The sequence below is a fragment of the Dama dama genome, chromosome 27 (assembly GCF_033118175.1).
Source record: "Dama dama isolate Ldn47 chromosome 27, ASM3311817v1, whole genome shotgun sequence".
NCBI classification, from domain to species: Eukaryota; Metazoa; Chordata; class Mammalia; order Artiodactyla; family Cervidae; genus Dama; species Dama dama.
Window position 1 is genome coordinate 45088112 of NC_083707.1, and position 27460 is coordinate 45115571.

Consider the following 27460-nt stretch of genomic DNA (forward strand, 5'->3'; position numbering starts at 1 on the left):
AAATGAATGTAGGTCAGAGGCTTAAAAATATGTCTTTTCTAGCTGGTGTGTGTGTGTGTATGTGTGTATTTTTATTTGTTTAAGGGAATTTTTTTTTTTAGCTTCTCCGAGTCTGGTAGTCATGCTGCTTATGAAGTTATTGATTTGGAGGAGGAGGCAGAAGAGGAGCTGGAAGAGAGGGTGGCCAGACTGAGAACAAGTTAGTCTGTGAACTTCTGGGAGGGAGGGGAAGCAGTGGCTGCCACTGGTGCTCAAGCAGGTCAGCTTTCGTGATCAAACTGCTCAATAGCCATTGATCAGCTGCAGTCCCCTGGCACAGCACAGGAGGTCTGGTTCAAGGCAGCACAGCATCATTATTGTGAGTAATTAGGGCTAATGCAGTGAAAGCTTCAATAAAGTTTGTTCGAAATGATGCATAATTTGAAATAACTTCTATTGCCCTGTTCCAATAGTGATTGAATAACCACACCAGATAGTGTGCTCCTGAATAAGTTACCCTGATTTTTCTGATCCTCTACACACTGAACTGATTTCTCAAGGAGATTATGGGATGTGCAGAGAGTATAGGATTTCACTCCTGAAACATGCCCCCACACCTGTATTTAGGATGAGACTATATTATTAAGTAAATTACAAAGTTTGTAGGCACTTCATAAAACACCAAGAAAATAAATTTCTTTGGTTTCTACACCAAGAGTCTAGAGTAGTAGTGATGGAAAAACAAGCAAATAGGCAGGTATTCCTTTCTTGTCCTCTCTCTTACACACACACACACACCCACACACACTGATAATCTCTCATCTTAAATTCAAATAGGAAAAAAGACGTGTATCAAGGTTGCTGTCACCAAATCTCACCTGTTCAAGGTATAGCCCTGTTAGAGATGACAGAGGGGCAACAGAGGCAGCATAGCTCTTAGTTTATAGTTTGTATCTGTTTTGTATCAAGGCTAATACACTATTCTCTCAAACTTCATGATATGTCTTATTTAGAACTATCAGAGTAAGTGAAAATATTTAAATTTCACAAGTCTATCAAATGTTTAGACATTTTGTTTCTGAAAGCAAAAGGATGAAATAATATCCAGGTGCAAATGCAAGAAGCAATGAACAGGAATTTCAGAATTGTAAAGTAATTTATTTGTTTTTTGTGATATGGGGAATCATGATCTGAAGCTCCTGATCAAAATAACAGGTCAATTCAGCCAATAGTCTTGTCCTTCAAAAAGAACCAAAATAGAGCAAATATATGTGCAAGCTAATAGGATTTGGAACATCTAAGAGCCATAAGTATACAAACCAAAGAAGTCATCAAATTGTAAAATAAATTTCTCTAAGTCCAGATTAATCACTTAAAATATACAGGAGAAAAAGTTCAAAAAGATTTAGAGAAAATAAAGCTTTACTTAACAAACATATCACTCAAATTTTCTAAAGGGCTACCTACCCACTGATGTTGAAGTTGCTCAGAAAGAGCTCAGTAGCTCAGTAGTAAACAGACTCTGTTTGCCTAGCAAGCTCTACTGAACATAAAGTCCTAAAAGAGCCCTCTCCCTTTGGCTGTAAACTGGACATCCTAGAAAAACTGAGTTCTTGTTATGACCAAAGCTGTCCAATTCGATGGACACAAGTTTGAGCAAACTCCGGGAAATAGTGAAGGACAGGGAAGCCTGGCATGCTGCAGCCTATGGGGTCACAGAGAGTCGGACACAGCTTAGCTACTGAACAAAAAGACTGTAAACATCCCCAAGAAACATCAAATTCTCCAGAATCTGGCCCCTGCCTTCTGCTCCAACCCCACTTGCTTGAAAATGTCAGCCATCCTGAAACTCCTTTGGAATCCCCATTGTCAGAGTGTACTTTGCAAAAAACTAAAAACTCATGTCAAGGATTCATTCATTCCTCTTTAATGAGGAAACCAACATGGTGATAAAACTGGTCCAGAAAGAATTAGAAGAAAATGGCATTGCAGGAATGTAGGCATTGGAGAAAGAATCCTCAGCAAGATTGCTCAGTGAATGTCCTAATGGGCAATAAAACCATAACCTCTGGGCTTATATTTTCTACTGGAAAGAAATAATTTGCATATTTTCTGGGCAAAACTCTACAAGTTAATATATTACCTGGCAGAATCTGAGCCTTTAATCAGCAGTAGATAGTGAATTCAATAAGGGTACATTTCCCTGGATAATTAATAATCCTTGGGCAGGCCTGTAAAATGACACCAAGACTCCAAAAGGACATGCACCCTTCCATTTACCTTGCTTCTAAGTTTTGGCTCATTTTTCTTGACACCACTTGTGGGCTGTGCAACACTCTAGCTGAACGCATGTGTTGTTGCTTCTGATTGCCTGCGTTGGAAGCTCAGTACTGCACTAAAGCAGAGTTCACATCTGTGGATGGGGAAAAGCATGGTACCCAGCATAGAGGATTGTGGTGAGGAATAAATGAAGTAAGCCTTAAGCAAATCTGAGCAGAGTGCCTGACACATAGGAAGAGTTCAGCAAATAAGTCTTATTGTCGCTGCTACTCTTGTTGCTGTTAGAAATTGTTATTGCTATTTCCTGTTTTCCACCCTGGAATGTTCCTGTCTCCTTCACCCACTCCTCAAGCTGTTTGGATGTTGAATTCATGATTATTCTTCTTCAAGACTCATCGTAAGTGTCTTCAACTCTAAGAAGCCTTCCCTTACACCCACTTTGAGAATCACCTCATGGCCAAATGGGACACCCCGTCTTCTGTGCCCCATGGCTCCCTACAAGCCTATTGATCATTGATTCCCTACATTTATTTATTTTTTTTTTTAATGTTTATTATTATTATTATTTTTTTTTCCAGTGGGTTTTGTCATACATTGATATGAATCAGCCATGGATTTACATGTATTCCCAATCCCGATCCCCCCTCCCACCTCCCTCTCCACCCGATTCCTCTGGGTCTTCCCAGTGCACCAGGCCGGAGCACTTGTCTCGTGCATCCCACCTGGGCTGGTGATCTGTTTCACCATAGATAGTATACATGCTGTTCTTTTGAAATATCCCACCCTCACATTCTCCCACAAAGTTCAAAAGTCTGTTCTGTATTTCTGTGTCTCTTTTTCTGTTCTGCATATAGGGTTATCGTTATCACCTTTCTAAATTCCATATACATGTGTCAGTATGCTGTAATGTTCTTTATCTTTCTGGCTTACTTCACTCTGTATAATGGGCTCCAGCTTCATCCATCTCATTAGGACTGGTTCAAATGAATTCTTTTTCATGGCTGAGTAATATTCCATGGTGTATATGTACCACAGCTTCCTTATCCATTCATCTGCTGATGGGCATCTAGGTTGCTTCCATGTCCTGGCTATTATAAACAGCTCAATTCCAGAAAAATAAATGACCCAATCAAAAAATGGGCCAAAGAACTAAACAGACATTTCTCCAAAGAAGACATACAGCTGGCTAACAAACACATGAAAAGATGCTCAACATCACTCATTATTAGAGAAATGCAAATCAAAACCACAATGAGGTACCATTACACGCCAGTCAGGATGGCTGCTATCCAAAAGTCTACAAGCAATAAATGCTGGAGAGGGTGTGGAGAAAAGGGAACCCTCTTACACTGTTGGTGGGAATGCAAACTAGTACAGCCGCTATGGAAAACAGTGTGGAGATTTCTTAAAAAACTGGACATAGAACTGCCATATGACCCAGCAATCCCACTTCTGGGCATACACACTGAGGAAACCAGATCTGAAAGAGACACGTGCACCCCAATGTTCATCGCAGCACTGATTCCCTACATTTAATGTGGTGTCTGTGTCCCATGCTGCAGTGTCCACTGCCCTATTGTCAGAACTTATTCAACTTTTTTAAATTTTGTTTTTAATTGGAGGATAATTGCTTTACAATATTGTGCAGATTTCTTCCATACATCAACATGAATCAGCCATAGGCATACATGTGTCCCCTCCCTCTTGAACCTTCCTCCTGTCTCCCACCTCATCCCACCACATACATGTGGAATCTAGAAAGATGGTACTGATGAACCTATTTGCAGGGCAGCAGTGAAGAGGCAGGCATAGTGAACAGACTTGTGGACATAGTGGGGGAAGGCGAGGGTGGGACGAATGAATTGAGTGAGTAGCATGGAACCATCCATTGCCATATGTAAAACCAATAGCCAGTGGGAATTTGCTATATGCTGCAGGGAGCCCAAACCCAGTACTCCTCATTCAACTTTGAAACCCCAGTATCTAGCTCTGACGTGGCATGGGCAAACAATAGCTAATCATTAAATATTAGTCAAAATGAATTGGACAACAACTGTCTCCTGCACAAAGCCATCTGGTGCATGAAAACACATATTCTAGCATGATATTTACTAGAGTCGAGAGGCATTGATTTGCTTTTATTTTCCATGTCAGCCCCAGAAACAGCAAATCATCCTGAGACTGTTCCACAAGCAAAAGGAGCAACCTGAGAGGGACCCCTGGGGCCTCTAGAATCTTCTGTTCAGTAGTAGCAGACCAGCTTCTGGCTAATCCACCATGATATCCTCCAAGGAAGATTGTTTTCAAATTAAAAAAAACCAGCCTAAATGGCATGGTATATTTGGTAAATGGGTATGTGTTTATTCAGAGAAGGAGGAGCTTGTACACAAAATGTATTCCTTTACTCAGAAATTCTTTGGGGTTTTCAGGGTGAACTTCTCAATGGAAAGCTGGAGATTACACTGGCCTATGAGTACTTTATTATTTTATATATACCATTCTTGAATTCTGTCCGAAGTATTGATTTCCTGAGGGCAGCAACCATTTCCTATTTAAGATTTGTTCCATTCAATGAGTATTGAGTAACCCACAAATTTCCAGAACCTTGGGCTAAATGGGATGAAAACAGAGGAAAAAACCCAAGAATACTGCTATTAAGCAACATTTAATCATATTTGGGTGTCAAGAACCTCGTGTGGTGCTGGGTTATATAGTAGATACTCAGTAAACGTGCCTGGACTGGATTTAACTAATTTTGCTCTCTCCAGAGTTGAAATTTTAGGAAAGATAGAGGGTTTAATGACAGGTTGGAAAGTGCTATGCCTGTGAGAAGTTTAACTCAATTTATTTTCTCTGAATGCTTTGTACAGATTACACTCCCAAACACCTCTTGCCACAATCAGACCCTCTTAAAAACAGAGTAATGATAATAATACATTTTATCATCTTCCTAGTGATAGTATCATTCACACCTTCATCGAAGCCCAGTGGGAGGTTTGGCTGTGAGGCATCACACACCGGGGGAGTCAGGTGTGATCATTGTAATAATGATCCCACACTCAGAAATGCAGGAAAGAAAACCTCCCATACATGAAGTGATTTCTATTAAGATACTCATTTTATATCAAATATTCAAACTCCTCTTTATAAATAGGAGAGAATGAAAGGACACTCTTCCAGGGCAGATTTTATGTGGCCGAGAACAAAAGGGCACAAATATTTTACGATCAGTTTTGAGATGAAAGTGACACGCCTGCCTTATTCATTGGCTCTTTCCATTTCCAGAAGGCTAATTAGATTGTTAGTTTAATGGTGGTGAGATAATTTAGTGGCAACTGAAAGCAATTGTGTTAATGAGAAGGGGGGACAGTGCTTTTGGTTTCCTGTAATTAATGGAGAGTTTTTGAAAAACTTCTTGGTTCCAGTGAAGTTGGCATACTGAGCCCAGCTGTGAAAGGGGACAGGGTCTTTCCTGCTTATTGCTGCGGAAATGGCCTCAGGCAGTGTGGAAGAACTGTGTAATGACTGTCATTAAGAATGATCTTAAGTGGTCCAGGCAGACTGTAAGTCAGTCTAAGAGGTTTAGAGAGAATAAACAGGTGTGACAAAGAGACAGACAGACATAGAGAGAGGTATAACTCACCCACAGCCCACTTCACTCTACCTTTGAGAGTCATCGTGATAATCCCAGAGCACCTCCCAGGGGGGTTCCTTCTCCTACTTATACTGGAATTGACAAAACTGCTTTAGAATAGACTAGAAGGGATCTCTGCAAACCCCTTCATGTTGCAGCTGAGGAAATTGAGCCCAGAGAAGTGAACTGAATTACAAATATTACCTGCTAGAAATTAGGAAACCTGGACTCTTTCTGGCTACCACACAGAAGTTAAAACTGGATTTGAAATTCAAGGACCAGTGTTATTGCATAGCCTGCAGTACTTAATTTCCTTAGGAGAGTAACAGTCTAACTAAGACTTCTGAGTCTCAGTTGCCTCATCAGTGAGATGGGAAAAATAATTTCTGCTTTTTAGGCAGTGGTGAGAAAGAAATGAAATAGCAGATAAAAACACCAATCACATACTCAAAACAATATATTACTGTCTTATGACCCCTCTCATGTCAAAAATGAAGTCATGTCATGCTACGATTTAATCATGTAAGTCATAATTTAGTCATGTTATGACTCAGATCATAACACCCATTAACTCTCTTCAGCAGTTTTATCCTTACTGCTTGCTTGCATGCTCAGCTGCTTCAGTCATGTCTGACTCTTTGGAATGCAGCCCACCAGGCTCCTTTGTCCATGGGGATTCTCTAGGCAAGAATACTGGAGTGGGTTGTCATGCCCTCCTGCAGGGGATCTTCACAACACAGGGATTGAAGCTGAGTCTCTTATGTCTCCTGAATTGGCCGGTGGGTTCTTTACCACTAGCACCACCTGGGAAGCCCCTTCATTGTCACTACCTCCTCTAAATACACTTACTTCATGCCGCCTGTTAAAGGCTTCATATTAAGCTCATCTTACTGAAACTTCTAGAAGATTTTGTTACAAATTGTCAAATATTTTTTAAGTACCTGTCACAATGATACATACAAGTAAATACTGGCCCTTGCCCTAGGGAAACTTTCACACTATTTGGGAAGACCTGACTCTGAAACATGAAATGGCCAAATCATATTTTTAAATTAATAGGTTGAATAACAGTCTCAGATACTAACAGAGCTATCATTTAGCCACCAATGAATCATTAGTTTCCAGCTGAATGGCACTAAGGGAGTTTAGAGGGCACTAAGATAATCTGGGGAGAGAAGAATTGAGATGGCCTTTGAAGGATGGATTAAATTAAGTAAGTAGATAGAAGCAGAAAAGACAGGTTTACAGCATCTCTAAGATAGAAGTGTATGTGGAAATAATGACAGATAGAGCTGGAAGAAAGGTTTCGGGTCAGAACATGGAGTCCCTGAAATTCTAGAATGAGTCGTGACTCTTCTGAAGGACAATGATAGCAAAATAAAGCCATGGGCCAATAGCTGTCTGCAGTTGTATTTCAATTGACCTACACAGGTTTATACATTTTTAAAAAAGTTAATTTGTAGATTTTCAACATCAGAAGGTTTACATAATAATCAGAGTTCTGGCTTTTTGGAAACCAGATTATCTGATAAATTTGGACTCAGATTCCTACCTGAAAACAATGATTGATACAGAATAACATTTGTCCCATTGGATGGGCCATATTCTTATTATTTTTCCATGTCCTCTTCTATTTCCCCCCACCTTCTTTCATCATCCTGGTCAACCTCACTCATTATATTGGCTGTCTGGGTCCCTATACAGAACCCTTAAAGGCATGTGACTTTGAGACAGCAACAGGATCAAAACAATGTGAAGAAGACCTAGTCTAGCAGAAGTAGAACAGGTGATCTGTAGTAATACCTGTGTTATTTAACTATGAAATTTGGGGGGTTGGAAAAACCTTTGAAGTTGGGAAAACCAGGGAAACCCAGGATTTCTCCTTGTCCAGTTCCTTGTCTTCTTTGCTTTCTTAGTAAGGAAATATGGTATGAAACTCACTTTGAAATAGGGCAGCCCTTGCTTGAATCCATGAATCCATGACTTATGTGTCCCTTGGAGCAATTATTTAATCTCTTAGGTCTCAGTTTTCATCTCTGTGCAATAGAGATAGTAATGTCTTCACTTGGTTGTGATCACAATTAAATGAGGAAATATGTGAAATACTGCAGACTGCACTGTAGGTTCTCCAAAAATATTAGTTTCTCCCCCTTTCCTATGGTTTCATATGAAAGCAGAGATGATACAGTCCACTTACCTTTTATGGTCTATGGTATGACACAAAGAGTAAATGCTACAAAAACAATCATTGAGTAAATTAATGATTAAACACACACACACACACACACACACACACACACCCACCCACTACACCCTCAGCAAAGAATAAAATTTCTTTTTCTTCTCTTTTCCCCACCCAAGACTCCTAAAATGTGACATCTGTTATTTTAATGTCCCTTGTAAGTAATGTTGTTAGTTTGTTTTATGAGGTCTACTTTTCTTTTTTTTTTTTTTTCATTTTTTTTTATTAGCTGGAGGCTAATTACTTTACAATATTGTAGTGGTTTTGCCATACATTGACATGAATCAGCCATGGATTTACATGTGTTCCCCATCCCGATCTCCCCTCCCGCCTCCCTCCCCATCCCATCCCTCTGGGTCTTCCCAGTGCACCAGCCCTGAGCACTTGTCTCATGCATCCAACCTGGGCTGGTGGTCTGTTTCACCCTTGATAGTATACTTGTTTCAATGCTGTTCTCTCAGAATATCCCACCCTTGCCTTCTCCCACAGAGTCCAAAAGTCTGTTCTGTACATCTGTGTCTCTTTTTCTATTTTGCATATAGGGTTATTGTTACCATCTTTTTAAATTCCATATATATGCGTTAGTATACCGTATTGGTCTTTATCTTTCTGGCTTACTTCACTCTGTATAATGGGCTCCAGTTTCATCCATCTCATTAGAACTGATTCAAATGAATTCTCTTTAATGGCTGAGTAATATCCCATTGTGTATATGTACCAAAGCTTCCTTGTCCATTAGTCTGCTGATGGGCATCTAGGTTGCTTCCATGTCCTGGCTGTTATAAACAGTGCTGCGATGAACATTGGGGTGCACCTGTCTCTTTCAGATCTGGTTTCCTCGGTGTGTAACTAGTACAGCCACTATGGAGAACAGTGTGGAGATGCCTTAAAAAACTGGAAATAGAACTGCCATATGACCCAGCAATCTCATTCTTGGGCATATACACTCTGAGGTCTACTTTTCAAAGAGACACAAGGAGAGAACTTAGCTGCTTACCATCTCTCTCAGAGCTCCTCACCTGTTCAAGAATCCTCTTCCCTAGGAACTGTTCTGTGTTTCCTTGAAACCTCTTTAAATTAAGAGAAACCAGATAGCCTTCATACACCAATAAGGAAACGTGAATCTGTGCTACCAATGGGCAATTTCAAAGGACAAGGAGAAGGTACTGATGGAGGGAATTTCAACTCTTAGTGTTTCCAGCAATGTCTGTGAACACCCTGTGTGGCCTGGACCCAGAGCTTGCCCCATAAAGATGACAGAGCTCAGAACAAAAGAGAGTGAGCCTGATAATACCTTTAAATTCAGCAGGGGATCAGACCAGCCTCAAGCAGTGTTCCTGGGTTGTTGGGAATGGTTTCAGTGCTCAGACACACTCCTCCAAGGGATTTTCTTGCCCTCCAATACCTGAAGATATTCTGAGAGGACTTTCATTATTTTGAAATTCAGTTTTTTGTCAGTGCCTTTTAGGTACAATCCTGGTCTTTGTCTTGTGCAAGTTGCTAGAGTTAAGTGATTTGGGCTTTACATATGGAAAGTTCATTTTGTTGTGTAATTAATGGGAAGCAGACTTTGGGAAGCTGATGATCCAGGCCCTTATTTATATGAGAGCATATGTCTGTGTTTTGTTTATGACTCACTCTCTTACTCCACGCATTGTAACTTGGGTTTGTTTACACTAACTTTTCCTAGAATCCAAGCCACATGGTATATTAGCCAATAATTTATGGTCTCTAAAAGGAAAAGATGATGAACGAGTGTTTTCCTTTTAAATTGTCAAATCTTAAATTGAGGAAGAAATATTTGCTGCCTTGTGTCTATCCAAGCTTTTATTTGGGAAAAAAAAAAAAAAGATTATAACAACAAACCCAACCTATTGGTTTAGTGCTCAGAACTTAAATGTATAGATAATTTGCCAAGAGAACGTATGACCACTCCCCACAATAAGCCATTATAATTCTGATCCAGATGTTCAGCCATGAGAAGACCTTTCCTCTGCCCACCCATCCTCCATCTCTGTCACTCTCATTTCTGGTGTTATATAATCAATATATAACAGGTACTTGTCTCCTTTTTCCAGGGGACTGTAGTTTTAATTAATCAGTGGACTTATATGTTCAAGCTTGTTTTCTTAATGTCACTTAATAAATTCTAAACTTGTTTCTTTCAGTGAAGCTTCACTTCTCCTATGAGGTGGTTTGGAGTTCAGTCTGTACTTCATAGTACTTCAGTGCTTGTGATCGTAGCTTGGATATTCCAAACCGCTAATGGTGCTCTGAGGAGAGTAGTGAACAGCTGAAATATGTGAGGATCTAGTTTAATTTACAGTGATTTGGACCCCCTTCAATAAATCCATTTCTATTTTACACACAGATTTTATAAAATAGATGGTAAGTGTTGGTTTAGGTTGAAGCACGTGGATTGTCCATTTCAAGTAAGTGAGCTGAGCTCCATGCTAGGGCCTGACCCAAGGGAGTTGGATCTGAGTGCCGAGCACAGCAGAGGGCTCAGTCCCTATTTGTTCTAAGAATAAATGAGAATGGCTAAGATATGGTCCTTGTGCCTTAAGAAAAAACAATTTAAAACAAGAGATAAGTGCAGGTTAATCCCATAATCTTAAAACAGGACACCCTGTGTGATGTGCCATCAGAGAGACACAAGCACTGTGCAGGGGGCCAGAAAGATTCACACTGAAATGAGAGTCCTTTTGGCTTTTAGGGAGAGGACTTCATTTGAATGAATTCCAGCAGAAACTGGAAAGCACTGGAACCACAACTAGCCTTGTTTTGTTTTTGTCTTTTCTTTTCCCACTAGGGCTGGAGAATTGCCTCTGGATAAAAGAAAAATGTAAGACTTCTCTTTTCCCTCTCCAACATGAGATGCAATATCCTTTCTGGCAGACATAATAGAGTTGGGCACACACCTGTGGGCTATGCAAAGTTATTGGTTCTGTGGCACACCCTTCCTTTACTAACCAGACACAAACATGTGAAAGTCTAAAGCAATGGGTATAAATTGTTTCAGGGATATTTCACTGTGTAAATTGACATCTTTTCTTGAAAAACTTCAATAAAGAGAAAAATAGCATGCATTTGAGTCCCACGAATCATGCTTAGAAGGGGTTAAAGCAAAAGTTGACATGTGGGTATTCAGATTCTCTGGAAACTTCACAAACCTGGGCCCTCTCTGAGAAAACAAAAATAAGATTCCAGACTTTCACAATAGACTAAAACCAGTAAAATTAAATTTTGCAGATTTAAATAGAAGGCTTGCATTTAAGCTCAAAAACCAATTCCATGTAGCAATGGCCAAGTTTGGTGGCCAAACTTATGAAAGTGTTTAAGAGAGTTAATTGAGCTTCCATTTAATGTGAACTAACCATGTGATGTTGCTGGGAAGAAAAAAAGGAGGCTTTTTGGTTGTTTGTTTTTATGTAGTTCACATTAAGTATAGTGCCATATGCATTCATCACTTCATACTTGGAAAATCAGTTCCATCCTGGGCAACAAAATTTAAGGTGAGATTTGTCAGATGATTTAAATCTCCGGTGGAGGGTAATCAAATGGAATATAGTCTAGAATTAATTTCATATGAATATAAATAAAGGGATTGAGGACATTTTACCTAGAACAGAGAAGGCTTGGAGGTATATAACTATTTTTACAGAATCATATTTATTCCTAAGTAAATGTCCTGCCAAGGAATTGAGAGATGTGTCTGAACGCACAGTACTGAGGGGTGAAAGATCAAGATGAGAACATTATTCTCCTAATGTCCTGGTCAGTGTGTTTTCTATCAGATTGTAAATAAAAGTCTGAGTTTTAAGTAAACAAATGCAATTATTAAGACCAAATAGAAAAACAAAACATGAATACCAACCATTTGATCTAATTCTTAAAGTTCTAGCATGGTCAATAAGGATTTATTTCATCCAAGCCTAAATATTAAAAATGTGAAAATTTTCATAAGAACATGTCTGTTACATTGTTCTTTGTTCTTCCTTGTTTTTCTATTTTCTTTTTCAAAACTTACAAGAGAGAAAGAAAATCTCTCGTGATCACTTATGAACACGTATCTACAATAGCTGGAGTATTATGTAAGTGATGGTATTTACAGTTAAGAATACTGCTCTGCCACATTTGAAAGGAAAGAAAAGAGAAATAAAGAGCCCTTTGAGAGGGTGCAGCTACCCCCGCCGCGTGACCACCTGGCATGCTGTGAGACTCAACAGATGTAGCGTCAAACTTTTTGGCATTAACTGCACTTCTATCCAGCCTCTCACGTTGTCTAGTCAGTCTGCTGGGGCTTGAGCCACATGCAACATACAAAAACCAAAGTTGATTGAACAGAGTCAGGCTAAACGGCTCTAGTATTCCTTAGTTAATGAGTGCCGCCACTCTCAGTTCACACCTCACCAAGCCCCTCTGACTCTATTAAGTATCACTCTCAGAAAAACGCCCAGACTTAAAATTCTTCTGTAGATTCATCCTGGGCAATTCCTACTAATAATATGCACAGTTCACTTTGAGGTTGATTTAGTTGCCCCTATTTCTTGTTTTCTGACCTCTGAGCTCATTCCCTTCACCAAGCTTTCTCAGGCCTGCTGAAGTCCTGGTTCCCTTTCTTAGAGATTCTTTGAGCAACCTGACTTAGTGGCTTAGTCTGTCTCTGGAGGCTAGTCACCACCGCCTTTATCTGTCCAAAAGTGTAGGTGGTTTGTCCAAAACCCAGGCTCCTGAAAGGACTGGCATTTTAACCCCGTGGTTAAAAAGTCAAGGATTCTGAAGACCTAGGAACCAGGACCTCAGAACTGCGTTTCCAAAACATGGAGGTCAGCATCAAATCCCACTCCAGAGGCTCTCCATGAATGAAACACTCTTTTGAACTGTCTTGGAATTGTATGCAATTCAATTCAAGGTGCTCTAGGGAATATGAAGATTAATGATATTAGGCTTTGGTTTCTAGGGTTTAGAAGCTGAAACAATCCAACAGGAAATGTTAATCAAGCATCTACTATGAGAAAGAAACTATAGTTCTCTTCATTATGAGGGGTACTAAGAACACATGCTGTCTTCAAGAAGCTTTAATGACTTCTTAAGCCATGGATTCATAGAAAGTTAAATTCCTCTAGGATTAAATACTCAGTAAATAAAGTCTTCGGGAGCCTAGAAAAACAAAGGAAAACCTTTTAAGCAGTTCAGATTTTTGATCATGAGGTGGTATCAGTAAAATAATTTTGAACATTACGCCCATGTAAATACGTATTTAGAATATGTGCACTTTTAAAATGTAAACTTGAAAAGTTGAGACAAATCTGAAATAAATAAATAATATTCTCAAAATAAATCAAAATTTCATTTAACTGTATTATTAATGAGACAAAAATATTTTCACTGTCATCAAAATTTTATACTAATTTTAATATTTTTAATAATGTTTCAGAGAGAACCAAGTGACTGCATTTGAATACTTCTTTTCAAAAATCTTGGGTTTTAACACTTGTGACTAAGCAGTTTGAAGGTCTCATTTCAAATTCAGTTTGTTTCAATACTTGTTAGTAGATGTTATAGGTTAAAATGGTATTTCATATAAACATAGATCCAAAAGGAGAAAGTGCATCGTTTTGTTTCCATCACTGTTTTTTTCAATCCCATCCATCAACTAAGCAAAGGTGTTTTTTTTTGTTGTTGTTGAAATTAGACTAACCAACTTCCTTTATTAACAGTCAGATGGTCTTGCATATCAAAAGGCATTGCATTTTTTAATGAGCTCAGATTTCTGAAAACATTTCCAATCAATTTCAAAAACTGCTGACTCCATAAGATGAGTTGGCTTCTAAAAGCAATTACTTCCTTGCCCATTTTGCCCTAAAGGGACATTAAGGGCTTTTTTCGTTTTTTAACAATTGCAAGGTAACGTTACAGACAGCCTATTGACAGCACCAAGAAGGTGAAAATATTTAGAATCCTTCTCTCAAAGTAAAAGAAAATTGTCAGATTCATCTTTGAAAATAGCAACTTCTTTACACTGCTACAAGTTTGCTGCAAGGTAACCAATGAAACTCTGTGTGGTATAGAACATATTTCATTGATATTCTTGGTCTCGTTACAAAGTATTTTTATTTTTTGTGAAAAACTTTTCTTTTTTTTTTTACTGTTTAAAGATCTTAATTTTCTTAATTTAACCATGTACAAGACCTGAGGACACCCGAAGGGAATAAACTGATGGGATGCCGTCAGTCCCTTGAATGCATGTGGTCTCCTCTTTTCCCAGGGACCTCATGCCCAACTGTGACAGGTGACAGATTATCTGATATGCAGCCCAAATATGGGCATCATCCACTATTGTTCCTTATATTAAGCATTAGACTGCTTAACATGGTTTTTTATTTTTCAGATAAAAATATAAATTAAAATATTATCATGTTTTTCTTGCAGCCCAGTTTCCTCCTTGGGGAACATACACACCCCACTTGAGAGCCTACCAATTTAGAACAGAATCCAGATCTGGAGAGGCAGAGAGGAGCCCCCACACAGGAACACACAGGCACACACCTACTGCTCCACCTCTCCACAGTCACACTGCTCTCCTCACCTCCTGCCTTCCCTTTTCCCACAGAGACGTGTGAAATAGGAGCAAAACAAAGACCAGATCTCCTCAGCCATTGCAGCTGAGATAGAATGTATCCTCAACATTGCAGCTGAGATAGAATGTTCTTTCAAAATAAAACCCTAAGAGGAAGCTATCCTTTAGTGGTTCAAGCAGTTACTATGCTTTAAACAAGCTAGTTACATTTTCAAAGAAACCCCCAACTATACTAATGTGACTTTCAGAACAGAATGGAAGCACACCATTCTATCGGTGACAAGTCCCCCACATCTGCTAACCCTTAATTCTAAATTATGGCTTTCAAATTGGAAAGCAGTGGTATATCGCACATGTGCTGATGACCGGCAGTGACTCTGATGTGCCCTGGCCCACAGAGGCCTCACCGGCCAAGGGAACTTGCCATCTTTTTCAAATGAGCTTTTAAGACCAGGACACAGAAGGTTAATTTAAACTCTAAGGAAGAAGGAAGAAAGATTGCATGCCAAGGAAAGTTGCTTCATATATCCTATTAGAAAATAAGAAGTAGCATTAGGAAAACAGGAGATCATTACTGAGTTAAGTACAGAAGTATCCCAAATAAAATGCTCAGTTTACATGCATGCTAGCGTGCATGCAAGCTCAGTCATATTCAACTCTTTGTAACCTCATGGACTGTAGCCCACCAGACTCCTCTGTCCATGAAATTTTCCAGGCAAGGATACTGGAGTGGGTTGCCATTTCCTCCTCCAGGGGATCTGCCCAACCCAGGGATAAAACCCAAGTCTCCTGCATTGGCAGGCAGATTCTTTACCAGCTGAGCCGCCAGGGAAGCTTCATATATCTCATTAGAAAGTAAAAAGTAGCATTAGGAAAACAAGAGACCATCACTGAGTTAAGTACAGAAGTATTTCCAAAATGCACAATTTACATGGGAAAACATTTAACAATCAAATTCCCTTGAACCTGTATTTGTTGCCCATGTGTTACATACGAGATCTTGTCCTGCTGTATGGTTAACTCTGGGAGCACATAGGAAAGTCCTGGCCTGTGCCTGCAAAGAAATCTTCTAATGTGTATCAACATACAAAGCCCTTGACACTGCATCTCTGTTCCTTGACTGAGGCCAATGGTGCTCCAGCCCTACCTATCTGAAGCCTAACTTCACTATGGGCATTTCAATAGTCCCAAAAATTTCTTCACCTTCCCAATAGCAAGAAAAAGTCTAATTAGTTTAGAGATAAATTTGTCTCCCACTCTGACCCATCCAGAACTTTACAAAACCAGAATATGTCTTGCCTATGCGCAAAGTCTCTAAAAGTTTAGTACCTGTTTCTTAAGAAAATTCTATATACAGCTAAGCCTCATTAGCCCTTATCTTGCTTGCAGTGCTTACACAACATCTATAAAGTCAGTGTGCAAAAGGAGTGCTAAGCCCAATGTTTGATTATCGTAAAAGAAGTAGCAGAATCAACAAATGCTGGTGAGCCAATCATCTGATAATGGGAGAAGATAGAGAAATTCGAGATGTGTATCAAAACCAACTCAACCATTTGCATGGCAGTTTTAAGCACATAAAAAAGGTGATTTGCATTGCAGAGTTATGAAGAAATGAATTCATATTTTGCCTTAGCCACTCATAATTATTCTTTCAGGCTAACAAAGAACAGGCAAGATATAGGACAATTATAGGAAAGAGCAAATATGGAATCAATCTTGCTGCAAGAGACCAGAAATTACTGTCTAATAATGAAACAATTTGAAGAGAGAAAAATCTGTTAACATTTAGAGGGACAGTGAAATCATAAGCAATAAGGAGAAAGATTTGTGACTATCAAACCCTGCCAAATCCAAAGCCTTCCTCTCCACCACACTAGAATTTCAAAATTATTAGATGAAATAAATGTTGTAGAAAGTCACCTCACATTTGGTAAGGCAATTGATAATGAGTATAGGAAAGAATTTGGGCTTGTCTTGTAGCTCAGCTGGTAAAGAATCCGTCTGCAATGCGGGAGACCTGGGTTCGATCCCTGGGTTAGGGAGATCCCCTGGAGAAGGGAAAGGCTACCCACTCCAGTATTTTGGCCTGGAGAATTCCATGGACTGTAGTGTCCAGGAGGTCGCAAAGAGTCGGACACGACTGAGCAACTTTCACTTTCTTTCATAGGAAAGAATTATAACAATCTTTAAATATAGAAGGGGACATTAAGAGCATCTAGTCTTAACTGTTCAATGTAACAGATGAAAAAACAGTCTGCGCTTTACTGGATAATCCCTGTGTGTCCTCAGTATTCTATGGTCCTTGGTCTAGAGCTGAGCTGCCATTAGCCACTAGCCCATGTAGCTATTTAACTTTAAATTAAAAATTCAATTCTTCAGAGACCCAAAAGGAGCTAAGAGGTTCATCCTAATTCAACTTGGTTTCCAGCTGTCCCTGCCCAGAGCCCTTCCTACTGACCTGCACTCTGGTGCTATTCACATACAAAGTAATGAGCTTGCACTGGAAGTTTGGAGAATACTTATAGGATACAATAAAATTCAGATGTTCAGTTGATGGGAAACCCCTCAAAAACTGTAATATAAAAAAGAAAGAGGGATATTTAGTCTTAACATGTGAGGCCGTCAGTGGAGATTGAACCATGATGCATGTTTATGCAATTAGTTAGAAAATAAAACCCAGAGCACTCATTCATTCTCCCACCCCACTCAGCCAGGAGGATAGCTACCAGCAGGAGTTTTCCAGGAGATGATATATGACCTTTACTGAGGACATTTCTTATTCTTCTAAAGTTATTTAGGTAAAATAGAGCCCAAGAGTATGAAAAGCAGAACACTCTGACTCTTAGCAATCCTAAGATCCTAAGAAAGATGTTTTACTGACACTAATTATTTCTATTTTTAAACCATGTATTATGGAACTAGCAAGTATATATCAGAGTAGTAGGATAGCATACTCAGCTTCAACATAATCAACTCATGGCAATCTTGTTTCAGGAATACTTCCACTCCCCTCTTCCTTCCTTTATTATTTTGAAGCCAGGGCCAGATGATATCATATGATTTCACCTATTAATAATTTAGTAGGTATTTCTAAAAGGAAGGTACTTTTAAAAATGATCACAGTGCAATTATCATACCTAAGAAACTTAGCAACAATTATATCAAGAAATGCCTAGATATTATTAAAATTTCCATGAATTTATAAAGTATCTCTTGACAGTTTGTTTAAACTGCCATCCACATGTGGTCATTTTATATCTTCTTTTAATTTACAGCTCTACCCTCCCCTCCTCCCCACTTATTTGTTGAGGCACCAGCTTGTTTGCCAGGAGCTTCCCAGAGTCTGTGCTTTACTGGATGATCCCTGTGTGTCCTCAGTATTCTATGGTCCTTGGGCTAGAGCTGAGTTGCACAATATGTTAGCCACTAGCCCATGTAGCTATTTAACTTTAAATTAAATTAAAAAGTCAATTCCTCAGTCACACTTGCCACATGTCAAGTGCCCCGTAACCACATGTGGCTAATGGCTACTGTATGCTGCTGCTGCTAAGTCACTTCAGTCATGTCTGACTCTGTGCGACCCCATAGACGGCAGTCCACCAGGCTCCACCGTCCTGGGATTCTCCAGGCAAGAGTACTGGAGTGGGTTGCCATTGCCTTCTCCAAATGGCTACTGTATGAGACAGCATAAATACAGGCCAATTCCACCACTGCAGACATTTCTATTGGGCAATGCTACTCTAGAGGTGTAATAAAGTCCCATGAGGTAGCTTTGGAGGGAAGAAATGTTGAAATCTCGGCCACTCAGTCTTTGACTCAATTAATCTGCATAGGAGTCACTTTAAACTTTCACACCTGGTCATTGAAAATGAGATAAAAATTCAAGGGATCTGTGTGTTTTTAATTTACATAAGTGGTATGCTTTACAAACACTCATTTTCTTTTTTTATTCAATTGTTTTTAGATTCAGCCATGTTGATATGTAGTTTATTCTTTTTAACAGATGAGCAGTATTTCATTGGGTGAATGTTTTGCAGTGATTCATTACCTTTTAAATTAATATTTAGATTGTTTTAAGTCTTCTTTAACATACACTGAGCTTCAGGGGACATCATCAGCCTCCTGTCACACATGAGCAAAGGAGGCAACCTGGCTGTGGGATCTCTGGGGCACTGGGCATGCCCATCTTCAATGCTAGTAGTTATTGCTCAATCACTTCCCAAAAGATCCTGATAATTTGCTTTCCTGCCAACACTGTGCAAGTCTTCCTACTTCCTTACAGAATTACAAATATCAGGTAGTCTCAGAGTTTTAATTTTTACCAATATGAGTTCACATATATGCAGTAAAAGTACAAATTCAACCAGGGAAAGGGAAGGAAATAGAATTGATGATGGAGCACTGACTGAACTGACTCTAATGTTTTCTAAAGCATATATGGCAAAAAGTAATGCTTATTAAATGTGAATGGTGGGTACAAAAGAGTCAGTTATAGTATTTTTAGTATTGTTTGGTAAGTTTAAAATACTCAGAATGAATTATATCATAATTTTTAATGCAAGGGTTTAATAAAAAATATGTATCATATAAGAAATTATTGAATATGGGATTATCTACTATGTTCCTTTTTGTCTGACATTTCATGCTTAAAAAAGTACTGAGATGAAATATTCATTGGTTGTATTTGCTCCAGATGACCTCCAGTTCAGCTCACAGTTTTCCAGTCAAGCTTTAATCATTGAACATTGCCAGCTAATTGCCCCAAATGATTTATTTTGGAACTGCATGCTTTATTTTGTGTCACATAGCATTTTCTTCTCTTTGGATGATATAAACTAAAAAGAAGGTAAACTGCTAGTGGAACTTTTCTTTGGAATGATGCTAATTGTTTTGTGGAGTATTTCTGACAAGTTTTCCTTTCCTCACGAGCAGTGTGGACAAGGTAAATGACTTGGCTCTGACATGGAAACTTGCTGTTAGTGTCACAGTTATTTAGAATGGTCAGTTAAAATATCTAAACTAAAACTCCTTTAGAGAAGAATATAAGACAGCAATGATCAGTGTGATTCATCAGTCAAGAAACAATTTTTAAATCCCTTCCATGTACGAGGCACCATGGCATGCCCTGTGAGGGACATGAAGACCAACAGAAGTTGGCCTCTGTGTCTGAAAACTTAAAATTGAGCAAGCTTTTCTTTTTACAACACTAACTACAAAAATTCTATTTTGTAGTCAGAAGCTCACTCTGGCTTTGTTCTATTTTGATCTTTATAACTTATTTTAAAGATTGTTCAGTAGGTATTCATTGCAAAGTAAGTCTCACAATGACCTTTGGCCAAAAGCAGTACCATTTTGGCCTGTCCTATGGAACTCAGAGCTTCCCACTCCATGAAGCCTATGGCATAAATAACTTCAAATAAAACCCTCCAGGAGATCTGTGTCAGGCACAGCATGAGAGAGAGACGGGGAAAAGCAGGGGAAGAATCATGCCGGAGTGCCCAAGAGTAAGTGACAATGCTGTCTGTGTTTTCGCCAGTTTTTCCTCATCTCCCTTAAGATATTTATTCTGCTTCTCCACTAACAGTTGAAAAAATGCAGGATGACACAACAAACCACCATGCTAAAATGAAACACATTTGCTTTTAGGCCTGCAGTGTTTTTGTAGCGTTGACAACAACTACGTGGGCTTCTTTGGGGATGAGCATTTAGCGTAAATCACAGCAGCAAAGAACTAAGGACTTTTTATGCTTGGAAGTGGCCAGACAGAGGAGCCAATGTGAAGATAGGGCACCTCGATGTGTGTGAGTGCCTGTGTGTGTATGTGTGTATACACATGTATATACAGGTGTGCCTCTAGTGAACAACACAAGGAGGAAGAACAATCTAGAGGAAAGGTCTGCTCCATCTTGAAGCTATTCACACTTTATGGTGTCTGAACTTCAAAATGAAGCAGTTCTGAAGGCTATTTAGTGGCGGCAGTACAGGACTTCCTGCGACTAGAAGTTTGGCTCATAAAATAGAGGCGCATCTGGCCACCAGGACATGAAAAGAGTTCTTTGCAAACAACAGCCCAGTAGCAGGGGTGTAAATGATTCAGAAACACCTGGCTGGTATTTTCCTTGGGGATTCCAGAAGATGCACTAGTTAAGAAAGACCTGGTCAATTGGACATCATCAGGCAAGTTGACAAGTCCAAACCATTGGGGGTGGGGGCGGGGGCGGGAATTAAGAGAGATAGGGTCATCCCAAATATAGTGTACCTAAAAGAATTCTTCCTCTGTCAGTTAGGGGATGATGGTTAGGGATATAATAGGTTCAGTTCTGGATTCTAGTTCAGGTCAAGGCATCTCCTTTTTGAGGTTGATGGTACAAACGAATGAGCCAGATTCTCTGATCCAGAGGGCTGCTTGTCATTTTATCCTTTCAGCATCTTTTACAAAAAAAAAAAAGTATAGCCTAATGCTAAATTAAATTAGATCAGAGGTCATAGAGCTGAATAAAAAAATAAAAGCTATAATAGAAAAACAACAATGGAAGACTTTATATTGTGATTCTGACATTGACTTCCCTGGCAGATCTGTCTACATGGTGTGAGCCTATTTCCAAACTTAAAAATGTGAAGAAGAGTATTTCATGGGATTTCTGTGGAGAATGAAATAATGATATACTTTGTACACATACTATTCAACCCATGTTTATTTCTATTTTTTTAATTTTAATAAAAAAGAATAAATAGTGGGTAGTGAGTCATAGCATCAACTTTCCATCATCTTCATAGCCAAATATAATGCCAGTTGCCACTGAAAAGACTGGGTTTAAGACAGCCTGCATCCTGTGATCAGTTTCTTCTCTCTTCCCTTCCTGCAGCCAGCTCCTCCCTGAAGAAGCGATTTAAGCGGCGGGAGATCGAAGCGATCCAGTGCGAGGTGCGGAAGATGTGCAACTACACGAAGATTCTGTCCACCAAGAAGAACCTGGATCACGTGAACAAGATCCTGAAGGCCAAGCGGCTGCAGAGACAATCAAAGACAGGCAACAACTTCGTCAAGAAGAGGAGAGGGCGTCCCCGGAAGCAGCCCACGCAGTTCGATGAGGACTCCAGAGACCAAATGCCAGTGCTGGAAAAATGCATCGACCTTCCCAGCAAACGGGGTCAGAAGCCGAGCCTGAGCCCGCTCGTCTTGGAGCCGGCCGCCAGCCAAGACACCATCATGGCCACCATCGAGGCGGTCATCCACATGGCCCGGGAGGCGCCGCCCCTGCCCCCGCCGCCGCCCCCGCCCCTCCCGCCGCCCCCGCCTCCCCCGCCGCCCCCGCCGCCCCCTCTGCCCAAGACCCCCAGAGGAGGCGGGAAGAGGAAACACAAACCTCAGCCTCCGGCCCAGCCCCCGCAGCAGGCGCCCCCGCCACAGCCCCTTCCCCCGGAAGAGGAAGTGAAGGCCAAAAGGCAGAGGAAGTCGCGAGGGAGTGAGAGCGATGTCCTTCCGTAGGGTGGGTCCGAACCTGGGGCCGGGGGTGGACTGACGCGTTGGAAGTGCAGTGAGCCGGGCTGGGCGGAATCCCCGCCGCAGGGACACCATGCCCTGCTCTCCAGAAGCTGGGCAGGGGCAGAATCGGGCCAGAGGACGGGGTTGAGCCTTCAGGAGCTCTTGGCAAAGCAAAGCAAGGGGACGTCTTCAAAAGAATGGGTGTGTGCGTACGTGTGTGCGCGCGTGCATGTGTGTTCCACAGCAGTTCCCACCAAGCAGCACTTCAGAATGGCTAGATCCTTGACAGGCAGCAGGAGACCCATCCCGGAGGAAAAAGATGGTGGTGCTCCCTGAAAGCCGCCAGACCTCCTGCAGCCAAGGTGCACCCTTGATTCCATTGCAGTTACTGGACAGGAAGATTGAAAGGGAAACGCCCTCAATTAGGAAACATTCCAAGGGGAGAAAAGCGGCAAATTTCTCAACTGGCTTTGTTGTAATCCACTTCCATTTAATTGGTTTTTATTTCTTCTGGTTTTTCGAGCTAGGCTAGGCTTTGGGGCACCAAAATCATCATCAGGTGACCCGAATCTTTCTGTTAACAATACGGTTTCTCAGATAGACTGATGTCATCGGAGGGTGAAATTCTAGTGATAGGCAACCTCAGACATGCATTCATAATTCTTGTGTGTATTTCTTCTACCACACATACTGATTTTTAGCATCATCTGTTCCAACTTTTTCTTTGCACATTGTACTTCCATGTACCTTTTCATTACCTTTCATACCTAAATAATGTAAACCTTACCTGTGTCGTCATGTTCATCCTTGGCATGCTGTTCCAAGGAACTTGGCTTTGAATCCCAGTCATTGTGAAACAAATACTTAGTATTGATAGAGCCTTTTAAAAATAAGTAATTTAAAACAACTAAAGATACATTGACCCAGGTATCAATCAGGTTATTTTTATACTTAAAGCATATCAGCGAAGTATAGACACCTTAAAATGGTCTTAATGCCCCATAGAAAATGGAATAACTGACAAATCACCAAAAATTGAAACCCCAGACCCACCAGAAAGACAAGTGTCTAGCAATGCCTTGGTGTGTGATTTTTTTTTTTCAAACAGATAACTGTCAAAGGTCATTGGAAAAAAAGGGGGGGGGGGCAAAAAGACAATAGAAGTCCATTATCTCTTTTCATGAAAGCAGATGGGATTAAGTGTTCTTATCTGGGAAAAAAGAAAGGAAATGCTCAAAGGGTGTCACCACTCCAATCCTATCACATCACCTTGGACAAAGTATCCAAGTTGTGGTTGCCTTAATAAACTGAAACATATTGTACATAATGTAATTATAAGTCTATCAGTCTGCATGGATGCAAACTGTGTGTGACAAATCGTCTTTTAAATGGTCAATTTAAACTGTACATTTCTCATCCAAGTTGTACTCTAGCCATTGGTTTAGCGTGGACAAATATTCCATCTCTTTTACCCATTTCCACAACCCAAGTAAAACATGTTAAGAAACTCAGAATGAATATAAAGTTATTCTGTTGCCATAGATGTTTTCTAAAAGTCAGATATGGAAAGTTCAAATAAGTATTTTCAATTTCCTTCCTCACACCTCCCCCTTATCTTCCCTAAGACATCAAATACCTGGTATGGTAGATTATAAAAAGAGAGACACTAAGAGACAGAATTAAATTTTCCGATGAGAATGAGAATATCTGGTTTACCTCCAAATTGCTTCTTTACAGGAAGTTGGGAACAGCAAAAAATTGTATTATTATTTCAGAACACAACATTATTTCCTTAGAGAAAGAAGGATTTTTGTCGGGAACATAGGAGAGTAAGGGATGGGTTATCTATCAGAGTAAATGTTTAAATTCCAAGTTAATATGCTTGCAAACATCACTGCTCTGTCCTGGCACCAGCAGTTGGTTGAAATTACCCACAGAGTCATCCTATTGTGTGCTATCACCATGGACTTCACATCGTGTGCTGCCACTGTGTCAGTAGCATTTAATCCCAGCATATGTGAGTTTAAAGGAATGCAGTCTCCTGTTCTTCAAAGCTTGTATCTTAGATACTCAGTTTATGACCTAGATTGACCTTTGGCATTTCACACAGGTTGAACAGCAAAATCAAACCAACCACTTTCAATTTGTCATTCCCAAGCCCTATCTGAGTGGTTCCAAAGTCATTCAAGAGGAAGGTTTAAATTATCCCTGCTCACCCCACCATTGCTATGAAAGAATACCCATTTTCATTCCAATTAAGCCATAAAGAGGTTTCTCTCTTGTTGGATTTTGAAAATAATTGATTTCATCCTTTCCTTTGCCCTTCTTCCTTCAGTGTTGTACTGTTTCCCCAACCAAATCTGTGAGCAGACTAAATCTTCCTGCAGAGAGGAATAAGCTGACACTCTCTAAGCTTCTTAAGGAAGGACCTAAAGCTCAATTGGCATTAACCTCTAGTAGGTGAGAAATTTCAAATAACCCTAGGATACATTAGAATTTCCAAACCAACAAAAGGTATTCCAGGAGAGATACAGCAGACTTATACCTTATACATAAATTCAGTTTGCCAGTGATCATGTGAGTCAAATGCAGATCTTCTACATTTATGATCCCAAGGCTAGATTGGAAAACTGCAGAAGAGCAAACTGAAATAAGTGAATCCACTGTTTGGAGGTGGATGCAAGTCTTGTCACCTGCAGGGCTTCTCTTTCCCATCAAGTTCTTCCGTCAGTATCGCATTACTTTGATTTTTTTCTTTTGCTTTCTATTAACCTAACTCATCTTTCTAGTATGACCACTTCCTCATTTTCTAACTATCCCCTTTGCATTAGCCTCTCCTGTCCAGGCTCAATATGGGGCCAGTCTCATTTCACATCTTATTGGTAGCAGAACCAGTATTAGAACCCAACTCTCCTGACATGCACTGTGGAGGTCTCTTAGCCACTCAACACTGCTTTCTGTGACTGCCTATTTAGAGAAAATGCACGAGACTCCATAAACCGATCCAAAAGTATTTCATAATAAGAGAAATTCCTTGGTTTACTTTTCTGTTTCCTCCAAGACTTGCCTTCAGTAAGGAGGCACTTAATATGGACCCACTTATATGGAGTCTGATTAGGGGTAAGCAAAGGGTGAAATCGGTATAAAAATCACCTTGCGGGTGATGATGGGTCTCTGAGCCATCTTTCTAAGTGGCTGGGGAGCCACTTGTTTTTCAACCGCTCATCTCAAACGAGAGAAACAGAGTTTAACTTCTTCTAATGTCTTGGCTCCCACTGCAACCCGAGGAAGACAGGTTGAAGGAAAGGAGAGCATGTCAGGGCTGGCTTGTGATTTGACGGGCCTGGGACTCAACAGCCACTGACAGCCCCAAGTAGGTGACTAAGGGCCGACAGGATTAGCATGTTAACTTGGCTGCTGTCCGGAGTGAGAGGCCACATTGATGGCAGTGCAGTTTGTGTTCTGGGCATTGCTGGTTCTATAAATATGATAAGCAAGTGGTGACAGAATTATAGTATAAGGTGATGTACTACATGGAGATCATAAAGGATTTGGTTTTAGGACTTAAGTAGAAAATCCACTCCTACAGCTTATTACCCGACAATATTCAGATAATGAGCTTTTGGAGAATATTATTTCCCTACCACTAGGAAGATTTACCTGGGAACTGTCTAAAGTCTATACATATATTTCCAAAGCCTTTAAATGCCAACTGTAGCATGGGGGTGGGGGGGAGGTGGCAGAAGCTGAAATGCCTCAAAAGCCATTTAAGTGTTACATTGCAGGATTTTCAGTCCTTCACATTATGTAAAAGTAGATAACTATAGACATTATTCTCAATTCTACCCTATAATATCACAATGGTCCACACGCCAGAGCTTACAGACAATGTCATCACAGTGCCTAGAAACTCGAACTGTAATATACCGTAGCATTTTCTTGGTGTTTTTTAAAGTTTCCTTCCATAACACCAGGCTCCCTCTGCCTCTTGTTTCTTGGAGAGTTTGCCCTACTGATGAGTCTGCCTCCCTTGTTGGACTCAGTCACTTGGGGAACAGTCTTAGAAGCACATATCAACCAAGGAAGAAACTTCCTGGATATCTCTTGCCCACTTGCCCAGGTATAATAAACACTAAAGGGGGAAAAATTGAAAAGAGCTGCCACTGGTCAACACAGAAGGGCAGTTCCAGCTTAGGTTGGTGTCTTTCTTTTTCTTCCTTTTTTTTTAAAAAAAAAATCTATTTCTTAAATAATAATAAATGCACATGATGTGTTAAATATGTATATATATATTTCAAAAGAAAAAAATGGGGCACAAGATTGTCTTACAAGTCGTGCTGGCTAATTTTTAGTTTGTATTCATAAGTGGTTTTTAAAAGCCTTTTTTAAAGTGTAATTTGCATGTTCTACTTTGATTGTATGTAAACATATTTTAGAACAAAAAATGTATTTGTATTTTATTGAATATAGAGGCAAGAAAAATTGTACATTGTTTGAAATGTTCTTTTTGTAACAGTTTTTATTCATAAAGCATTTTTGTACATTTAAAATGAACATGGACTTGCTGTTATTTGAGGCGTAGATACATCTGGCATGCTTTACTGTCATGCTCCTCCATGGTCTTAGATGTTGGGTTTTAAACATTTTTTCTAAAAGAAAGCTCAGTCTTTTTCGCTACCAGATCAGGTTAGCACAGTATAGAGCACTTAACTATTAAAAAAAAAAAGTTAATCCTATTCATATGTTATTCATTGTGTGAAATTAAAGACATTCAATTCAGTCTAACATGAGTTGTGAATTCTTTTGTTTTATTTTCCATCTGGTTCACATCACTAAGGAGTTTAATAGCATTTAAGGGTCTTTGCTCACACCAACTGCATATAGAATCATTGAAAAAATTCTCACCAAATTTCTGCCTTTTGTATGATTCTGGGAAGTACATTTTGGGCAAGATTTGAGTCTGATTTACAGAGTTACTGTTCAGAATATATTACACCTGGACGGAAAGCCAAGCCTGATTCAAAGAACTAGTCAGAACTCTGCTGAAAGCAATCCAAATGTAGTATAAGATGTTGGAGACCCATCCTATCCTAAAATTTTAGAAGAACATTATGGATTAAGCTTTCTTACTAAATATCCCATGATGTTAAATAGCTAAAGGATGGATCCCTGGCTGGCCTTAAAGTTTTACTGGAGTGATAGGAAAAGCTATTTAATCAACCACAGGCAGTTACTGATCATGTATCCAAAACTCCC

At 39.8% G+C, this 27460-nt stretch overlaps 1 protein-coding gene across 2 annotated transcripts in view; it reads left to right on the top strand.

The window, feature by feature from the left end:
- Positions 1 to 26989, top strand: part of SETBP1 (SET binding protein 1) — a 399670-nt gene extending 372681 nt beyond the window's left edge. For both annotated transcript variants that reach the window (XM_061131388.1, XM_061131389.1), the window contains exon 6: positions 21585 to 26989. In XM_061131388.1, the coding sequence (XP_060987371.1) occupies positions 21585 to 22207 (623 nt within the window). In that variant the 3' untranslated portion in view covers positions 22208 to 26989. The remainder of the gene's footprint in view (positions 1 to 21584) is intronic.
- Positions 26990 to 27460: the final 471 nt, after the last annotated feature.